General features: G+C 57.0%; 1 protein-coding gene and 1 pseudogene across 2 annotated transcripts; one reads left to right on the top strand and one right to left on the bottom strand.

Moving 5' to 3' along the window:
• Positions 1-2,511: 2,511 nt before the first annotated feature.
• On the bottom strand, positions 2,512-6,431 carry LOC134341201 (trypsin-like). Of its 2 annotated transcripts, XM_063039026.1 has the most exons (5): positions 6,392-6,431; positions 5,665-5,824; positions 4,478-4,728; positions 3,156-3,292; positions 2,512-2,661 (listed from the first exon to the last, which is right to left on the bottom strand). In XM_063039026.1, the coding sequence occupies exons 1-5, from the start codon at positions 6,429-6,431 to the stop codon at positions 2,512-2,514; spliced, it is 738 nt and encodes a 245-aa protein (XP_062895096.1). The 2 variants fall into 2 exon arrangements, with proteins under 2 accessions (XP_062895096.1, XP_062895097.1); XM_063039027.1 differs by lacking the exon at positions 6,392-6,431 and having other exon boundaries at positions 4,460-4,728; positions 5,665-5,843.
• Positions 6,432-7,861: 1,430 nt separating this feature from the next.
• The window catches only part of LOC134341210 (trypsin-4-like), a 6,689-nt pseudogene continuing 5,126 nt past the window's right edge, over positions 7,862-9,424 (top strand).

Genomic DNA, 9,424 nt, shown 5'->3' with positions numbered 1-9,424 from the left:
TCCTTATTAATTGATCTCAATCGGATATTTTGAGTAGAATTAATTCCGCAGGTCTAAAGAGAGAGAGAAAAGCGGTGGCTTGGGACAGTAATCTTTCACAATTCTGGCGAGGACTCCTGACCCGGACCTGATGACCCTGTGTCCCCATTCTCAGACGCTGCCCCACCTGCTGCGTGTTTCCAGCGTAGCGTCTCCATTTCAGACAAGAACAGGACAGTGTTTCCTAACTGTGATCGCACGGCGTTTGGTAGGTGTTCTACGGCATTTCTTTCAAACTACAACGGAATCACACAAACAGCCCGTTTGACCTTTTGCGTTCCTGCTGACCCACCAACACCAATCACCAGCACTCGGCCCACCCCTCTCTATGCCTCGGCTATTCCATTGCTTGTCCGGATGCTGAGTTTGCTAAGAGTCCCTCTCAGCAACCAACCTCCTCAGGCAGTGCGATCTAGACCCCACCCCGAGATGAAAATTTGTCATAGTCCGGTCCATGAAGTCCGTATTCCGGTTCACTGTCCGGTCCATCAACCCTCGCTCCAGGTTTTCCTATCTACCCTGTTTCTGTTCTTGTTGAGCTCTAATTGAGGCAGCTGATGCTCGTTGGGGCTTGCTGCATAAATACCTTCAGAGACCAGGGCGTGGCTGCTGGATTGTTCTTGTCCTTACTCCTTGTATCCCTTCCTCTGCCTTCTGTTTCCTCTCCTGAAGCCCTGCCTTGTCTTGCCGGTAACTCTCGCTTCGCCTGAAGTTCTGTCTCGCCTTGCTTTGCCAGAAGCCCTGCCTTGTCTTGCTGTCTGGTCCTGCAGCCACCCAGTACCTAGCCCCCTTCCTGTCCCTTGCCTCCGCCCAGGTAAGCCAGGCCGTCTTGCCGTTACCTGGGGTTGGTTCTGTCCCTTCCTGTCCCTTGCCTCTGTCGGGTGGTTATCCGCGCCCTGCCCAGAAGTACCGCGCCCTACCCAGGTGAACCGCGCCTTGCCCAGGAGGAGCTAAGCCTCACCTCAAGTCTCAAGTCTCCTGCCTCCTGCCAAGCCTCACCTCAAGTCTCAATTCTCCTGCCTCCTGCCAAGCCTCGCCTCAAGTCTCCTGCCTCCAGCCTCCATCCTCGCCTCGCCTCAAGCCTGAAGACTCCAGCCTCCTGCCTATCCTCAAGCCTGAAGAATCCAGCCTCTAGCCTCTAGCCTCTTGCCAAGCCAAGCCAAGTCTCTAGCCTCTAGCTTCAAGCCTGAAGACTCCAGCCTCCTGCCTCCTGCCTCCTGCCAATCCTTGCCTCTAATCTCGAGCCTCAAGACTGAAGACTCCAGCCTCGTCCTGCCTTCCTGCCAAGTCTCGTCATAGCCTAGTTCTGAGGTCCGAGCCAGAGGCAAGACCCAGGTACTGGGTCGTTGTCCAGTCTCTAGCTCGGAGTCAAAGCCCGGGCTCCGAGCTCTCTTGTTCAGTCCTGTTCCAGGTTCCTAGTTTTCCTGTCCTTGTCCTTGCCATCGCCCTGTATCCTAGTCCTGTCCCTAGTACTTCAGTGTCTGTGTCTTGCACTTGGGTCCGTTTCTAGCCACCCCCGCCTTATGACGAAATATTCACATCCCCCAACTAAATCTCTGACCGAATATCAAAACCCTTATGACTCAGCAACCTTTGCGACTGGGAAAGTTTCGGAATATCTACCCTACAGTGCACAATTCTAGACTCCATATCCCTGGGTCAGACCCACATCGGGGGCACCGTACACATTTCCAGTCTCCGTATCCCTGGGTGAGACCCACACCGGGAGCACGGTACACATTTCCAGTCTCCGTGTCCCTGGGTCAGACCCACACAGGAAACATCGTGCACAGCTCCACTCTCCGGATCCCTGAGTCAGACCCACACAGGGAGCACCGTGCACAGTTCCAGTCTCCTTGTCCCTGGGTCAGACCCACACCGGAAACACCGTGCACAATTCCAGTCTCCGTATCCCTGGGTCAGACCCACACTGGGAGCACCGCGCACAGTTCCAGTCTCCATATCCCTGGGTCAGATCCACACCGGAAACACCGTGCACAGTTCCAGTCTCCGTATCCATGGGTCAGACCCACACCGGGAGCACCGTGCACAGTTCCAGTCTCCCTACCCCTGGGTCAGATCCACACCGGAAACACCGTGCACAGTTCCAGTCTCCGTATCCCCCTGGGTCAGACCACACCGGGAGCACCGCGCACATTTCCAGTCTCCGTATCCCTGGGTCAGACCCACACCAGGAACACCGTGCACAGTTCCAGTCTCCGTATCCCCCTGGGTCAGACCACACTGGGAGCACCGTGCACTGTTCCAGTATGCAGACCCCGATAACACTCTCCCGATAAGTGACATTTGCCGAGCACAGAGACAACCAGTGTGCAGGAAGACCGTGATCCCAGATCGGGGCACGGACGAGCTCGTCAGAGCCGGGAATAAAGACAGCAGGAGTCGAGACAACGATCTTATTGATTTATTTGCAGATTTATTACAGAGCCTCCGGAGCGGGAGGTGGGGTCTTTAATTCGCTGCCATCGTTTCATCAATCCAGGAGACGAAGTTGCAGACGCGAGTGTAGACACCGGGGTAATGTCTCACGGCGCATCCGTAGCCCCAGGAGACCACACCCTGGAGCACCCCGTCACACACCACTGGTCCGCCAGAGTCACCCTGTAGGGAAGGACGGGGACACGGATTCCGTCACCGGCTCGAAGGGACCGAGGCGTAGGACGTTCGGTAGATGTTTCACCGCCTCCCCTAGCAGCTGGACATTCATGAGGGTCAGGCAGTGGGGTGGGTGGGGAGAGCAGCGTTGGTCAATTTGCGAGAGTGTGGAGGGAATTCCATAGCGCAATGATCGGACAGCTGAAGGCACGGTCGCAATGGCGGAGAGAGGGAATTGATGGTGGACAGGTCGAGATCGGAGGAAGGGGAAAATGGAGAAGGGGTGTAATTCTTTACAGCTCTCCCCCATCTCCCACCGATAGTGGAGAGGGAAGGGTGCTGGTTGTCGGGGCCGGAGAAGCGCTATAAGCGCCGAGAGAGGGAGTTGATCACAGAGAGGGGGAGGGAGGGGGTCTCAGAGACGGGATGTACTAGGGCCGGAGTGGGTCACAGTGAATGGGGGGAGGGAGTAGGGGCCGGAGTGACGAGTTTTGCTGTACCTGGCAGGAATCCTTGCCTCCCTCCAGGAAGCCGAGGCATATCATGTTGTTGGTGATCATCCCCGGATACGAGTTCTCGCAGACCGTCTGGTCGAGGATGGGGGCTTTCAGACACTGTAACCGGTCACCGCTGACGGCTGGGTACGCACAGGCCGGGGTTTGGACAGGGGTGGGTGGAGAACGTTAGAGCCAGCAACCACTCCCCAGAGCGACGCGACGTCCCTCGGCATGAGAGAGGCTAATCAGCCCATCTACTCTACCCTATTATCTATTGGGATTGTTGCCGCCTTCAGATCTCACCGTAGGCACCCTCTCTTTTTCCCACGCCATCCCTGAACCCCAGGAGCTCAACGCCCCCAACTCCGGTCCCAGAGTCGAATGGTACTGATGGTGCTGGAGGAAGTTCCAGACACCATTTCCCTCCCTCGCTGGATGTGAATCTCTTCCCCTGTGCACTCCCGGAACTTTCCAGACATCTGACTAACCCCAGCCCCCCATCTTTCTCTCTCTCACCCCTCCCTCTCCCCTGTGCGCTCTCTCTTCCGCTCTCGCTCTCTCTCTCTCTCTCTTTACCTCTCTCCCCGCCCGCCCTCTCTCATCCCTCCCTTTGCTCTCCCGTCTCTCTCTTTCTCCCTCTCTCACACTCTCTCCCCTCGCATCTCTCCCTACCACTCTGTTCCTGCGAGCTTCCACGCCTCTTCCTTTCTTCCTTGCCAGCTCCCTCACTCCATCTCGCACAATCTCACACTTTCTCTCCCTCTTTCTCTTTATCCACCCTCCTGCCACCTCTCTCTCCCCATACTCTCTTTGCTACCGCTGTTCTCTCCCTCCTTCTCTCCGCTCCGTCCCCATTCCTCCCTCCTCCCTCTATGTCTGCCCCCTCTCACCCCACTTTCGCCTCACTCTCTTTTCTTCTCCTTTACCCATACTCTCACTTTCTCTCGTTCTCCCCGACTCCGTCTCTCTCCTTCACCCTTCTCCTCCCCGCTCTCCTATCCCCTCACCCCCTCCCCCGTTCGCTCCATTCTCATCCTTTCTCACTTACCTACAGTCACACTTTGTCTCTCTCTCTCTCTCTATTACTCTCCCATCTTCCGACTCTTGCCAGCTGTCTCTCTTTTTAAATCTCTACCTCCTCACTCTCTCCATCTTTTCATTCTCCCTTACCTGCTCTCTTACAGCTGTCATTCCTTCCCCCTCCTCCTCGTCCTGTCCCATCACCCTCTCCCTTTCCCTCCCTCCCCCGACCCCCATAAGCACCTCTCTCCCTGTCTGCACTCTCCCTCGGCCCACTTTCCTATCACCCTCTCCCCGATCCTCACCTGGGTCCTTGGTGTTGCCCCAGCCGGAGATGAGACACTCATCGCCTGCCATTGGGCACTGCGTTGGGAGCGAAATAGCGGCCACGTTGCGGTTGAGAGCGGCGGGCCGCGATAGTTTGATCAGCATGATATCGTAGTCCAGGTTGTAGGGGTTGTACAGGGGGTGGCGGAGCACCACCTCCGATTCGATGAACTGCTCTGTCCCATCCGCAACCGTGATGTCGTGTTCACCCAAACGCACCTGGATACGTCTGCGGGGAGGCGGAGGCAGCAGACTAGTCACAACCCTCAGGAAAACGTCGCTGTACACCTGTCCCCAGCATATAGGGCCGGAAGGGGTCACACAGAAGAGAAGGGTGCAGGGGGTAACAGAAACGGCGAGGGGTGTAGGGCTTGGAGAGGGTCAGAGAGGCTGTGAGGGATGTAGATCCGGAGAGGGTCAGAGAGACTGTGAAGGGTGTAGGGGCCGGAAAGGGTCAGAGAGACTGTGAGGGGTGTAGGGGCCGAAGAGGGTCAGAGAGACTGTGAGGTGTGTAGGGGCCGGAGAGGGTCAGAGAGACTGTGAAGTGTGTAGGGGCCGGAGAGGGTCAGAGAGACTGTGAGGTGTGTAGGGGCCGGAGAGGGTCAGAGAGACTGTGATGTGTGTAGGGGCCGGAGAGGGTCAGAGAGACTGTGAGGGATGTAGGGGCCGGAGAGGGTCAGAGAGACTGTGAGGGATATAGGGGACGGGGAGGGTCAGAGAGACTGTGAGGGATGTAGGGGCCGGAGAGGGTCAGAGAGACTGTGAGGGGTGTAGGGACCGGAGAGCGTTAGAGAGACTCCGAGGAGTATAGGGCTTGGAGAGGGTCAGAGAGACTGCGAGGGATGTAGGGGCCGGAGAGGGTCAGAGAGACGGAGGAGTTTAGGGACCGGAGAGGGTCAGAGAGACTGTGAAGGGTGTAGGGACCGGAGAGGGTCAGAGAGACTGCGAGGGTGTAGGGACCAGAGGGTGCAACAGAGATGGAGAAGTGTGTATGAACCGGATGGGATCACAGAGACGGGAAGAGGTGCAGCTGCCGGAGAACATCACAGAGACGGGGAAGAGTGTAGGGCCGAAGGAGGTTACAGACACTGAGTGAGGGGTGTAGGGGCTGGAAGGGTACGCTCGACTGGGCCTAAACCGTTCCCCTCCCCTTTGCCAGACTTACCTCTGGTAGCAATGGGCAGCGGACACCACCCAGTTCTCGCTGATGAGCGACCCGCCACACATGTGGTAGCCGACGTTGAGTGAGACGATCCAGGGGGTGGAGTGTTCAGGACACTCGTACCCCCCGACGATCTTGTCGTCGTCGCTGGTGGGAGCGGCGGCTGAGGGGGCAGAGAACATGGTTAGACCGATGTGGTGAGTAGAGAAAGTGGAGGGAAGGAGAGATAGAAGAGAGGTAGACGGCGACAGTGTGGCGAATGGAGTAGTCGGTGACATGGGAGGGGTTGGAATAAGGCGAGCAGGTGGCCTGAGAGGAGAAGAGGGAGGGGAAGGGTATTTCGGAGGTGGAGATGAGGGGGTAGGGGGAGAGGAAGTAGGAGTGAGGCAGAGGAGAGGGAGGAGGGAGGGAGGTCAGAAGGAAAGGTGTGGTATTAGGAGGGGTAGAGATGGAAACAGGTTGAGAGGGAAAGAGGGGGTTGGGACGAAGGGGAACAGGAGGGGTGAAGGGAGGAGTCGGGAGAGAGGAGGATAGAGGGGAGAGGAGAACGCAGATGGAAGGGGAGCTGAACGGGGTGATGCGAGGGGAGTAAGTAGAAGAGACCATGGAGGAATGAAGAGAGAGTGAGCGAGCGAGGAAGGCAGGCGGGCAGCGGGGAGGAGGTAGGTTGCTCCTCGGGGTGAGCGGGAAGGATGAGACGGGGAGTGATGGCAATCTGCAGATGACCTACCAGCAAAGCCGATGAAGGCGAAGAGCAGGAGCGTTTTCATTGTGACTGATGTCCGGAGACTGAGGCACGGTAGGTGCCGAGGGAGCATTTATACCCGATCAGGGACCCTTATCGGCGGGAGAGCTGCAGCTGTTGAGGGAGCTCGGGGCAGTCACAAGACGTCCCGTCCTTGAGCAGTGGGTGGGGAGGGGGCGGGGGGGGGGGTCACCTGTCAGATTCCCAGCTTCGACGAGTCTGGTCAAGAACGAGGAGCAGGGATGAGGGTGAGGGTCGTCACCGGTTGCTGGGAGCATGGAGGCGGGCGTGGATCTAATCCAGCAAGGACTCAGAGGGTGGAGAGTTGAGGAAGGAAAGCCTCAATAGGGGTGTTGTGTGACCAGGACTACCCTCCCACTGCATCACCGCACCTCCCACAGCGCTCCCTCCACGCGGAACCGCGACCTCTCCTCGACACAGGGCCTCGCTTTCGCACCCTGAATCTCGATTCCCCACCACCCCTGCTTAACGTTCCTTCGGTCAGCGAGCAATTTCTCCCTTGCAAGACTGGACCTGTGTATGTATCCTCCACCCACTCCCCACCCCCATTTTTTGCTTCTCCCTCTCTTCTCCTCTCTTGTATCTCGGCTCTCCGCTCCGTGTCACCTCTGCCTCCACTCCCTCATTACGGCTGACCCGCGCTCTCCCCGGTATACGATGTATCTGACTGCCTCACCGCAACTACATCACCCCCTTTCCTCCTTTCCCATTCCCGACCCGGCCGACCCCCGCCCCTGTCTCTTGTCCCATGCTGCCTGCCGCTGATTGCGTACCGTCGCTTCTCCGACACAGCACAGGGCAGGTCTCTGCGTGTCCCCCCTCCCTCCTCCACCCTCACTTGCCCCTTCAGCTTTCTTCCCCCTCACCCTCCATCCCCACGGCTGACCCGTTGTCTAATCTCTCCAACACCCCTCCCCCCGACACAGGACGGATTCGCGTGTGTCCTCCTCCTCCACTAACTCTACCTCAGTGTCCCCCTCACCCTACATCCTCCCTTTTGCATCCTCCTTTGTCTTTCCCTTTCCCCGTCGCTTCCCCCTACGCCTCCTATGTCCCCCTCTGGTCCTCCTCACGATTGACTCACGCTCTCTCCCCGCGGTACAGGGCGCGTTTCCCACCCCACTCCTCACTCCTTTGACCTCTTCCCATTCGTAGTGTTCTCCGACACGCCGCTGCGGACCCGTGCTCAGCGCCTCCGGCCCTACCCGCACATGGTGTCTCTAGATTTCAACCCCCCCCCCCCCCGCACCTCTCCAGACCCCTCTCGCCTTCTTCCCCTCTTTCGCCACGGCTGACTCGCGTTCTCCCCGCCTATCAAGGTACAAAGGGTAGCTTAGTGTCCCCCATCCCCACCTTTTTCCCCACTCCCTCCCGACCCCTGTCGTCCCTGCCCATCCTTCCTCACAACTGAGCCGTCACAAGGCGGACACGCTGATGGCACACGACACCACTGTGGAGGAAGGCACGGAGCAGCGGCTGCCCGTGGCCCAGGTCATCCCGCACCCCTTCTGCAACCCCCGCAGCCTCGACAACATCATGTTGCTGCGGCTTGCCGCCCCGATCATCTTCGACTGCAACGCGCAGCCGGTGCCGCTCTCCAGCAGCCGCCCGAAAGCCGGCCTCCAGTGCCTCGTTTCTGGGTGGGAGATATAATCAGAGGATAAGGGATTGAGGGGGAGAGGGAATACCTATGAAGGGGAGGAGGAGGAAAGATTCTGAGGGAAGGGGCAGGAGGGAGACGGAGGAGGAGAAGGAATCGGTTATGTTATGGAGATAGGCTGAGCAGGGTGGAACTTTATTCCTGGGATTGTAAGAGACTCAGGGATAGGGTGAGCTGGTAAGTGCGTACATCATGAGGGACGTGGATGGTATAAGTTCAAGGCGGGGGGGGGGGGAGAGGTTTAATATGAACTTGTTGAGCTTCTTTTCACACGGAGTGTGGTCCGTACATGATGGGCTGAAGAATTGTATAACTCTTTGAGCTATTACTTTGCTTTGGGGTTTGTTGAAGGAGCCAAGGGTACAGGTGCTGCCCACGGATCTCTGAAAGGGATATCACGGTAGACAGAGTGGTGAAGAACGTGTTTGGCACACATTATGTTGCAGTGGTACAGGACGAGGCCACACTTGGAGTATTGTGCTCAGTTTTCATCACCCTGTTATAAGGAAGAATTTATGCACTTGGAAAGAGGGCAGAGGAGATTTACAAGGATGTTGTCGAAACCCGAGCGATTGAGTTATAGAGAGAGGCTGGACTGGTTGGTACTTGATTCCCTGTAGCATAGGGAACGGCGGTGCAATGTGTTCAGTTTTGGCCAACATTAAACTGGAAAGAATGCAAAAAAAATTTGCGAGATTAGTTTCGAGGGCATGAGTTACCGGGGGAGGTTAAGAAAGCTAGGGCTTTTAGTGCTTGGAGTTCAGAAGACTGAAGAGTGAACTTATCAATGTTTATAATACCATAGGGTGAATGCACACAGCCTTTTCCCCTGAGTTGGGGGAGTCCAAAGTTAGATAGCACAGGTTTAAGGCGAGAGGGGGGAGATTTAAAGGGAACCGCGGAGCAAGGTTTTCACCCAGAGGATCGCCTGTAGGTGGAACGAGCTACCAGAGGAAGTGTTGAGGGAGTACATTAACATTTAGAAGATACTCGGACAGGTAGACGGATATGAAAGTTTTAGAGGGAACTGAACCAAACGTGGGAAATAGGGTGATCTTGGATGGGAACGTTGGTCGACACCGGCGGGTTGGGCCGAAGAGGCCGGTTTCCGAGCTGTGTGTCTCCCTGACTCGCATCAATACAAGCTGTTGTCCTCTCCCCAGGGTGATTCTGAGAGTCCCGTGGTATGTCATGGGAAGATGGAAGGAATCGTCTCCGGGGGATCGGTTGTGCCTTGAAGGGTTATCCCGGAGTTTACACTGAAGTCTGCAACTACATCGACTGGAACACGCAAACAATGGCAGCGAACTGGAGCCTCCAAGTCTCAGTAAAATCCC

This window comes from Mobula hypostoma (genome assembly GCF_963921235.1).
Source record: "Mobula hypostoma chromosome 8 unlocalized genomic scaffold, sMobHyp1.1 SUPER_8_unloc_5, whole genome shotgun sequence".
NCBI lineage: Eukaryota > Metazoa > Chordata > Chondrichthyes > Myliobatiformes > Myliobatidae > Mobula > Mobula hypostoma.
Note: the sequence above shows the minus strand (reverse complement) of the source record. Positions and strands in the feature narration are given on the sequence as shown.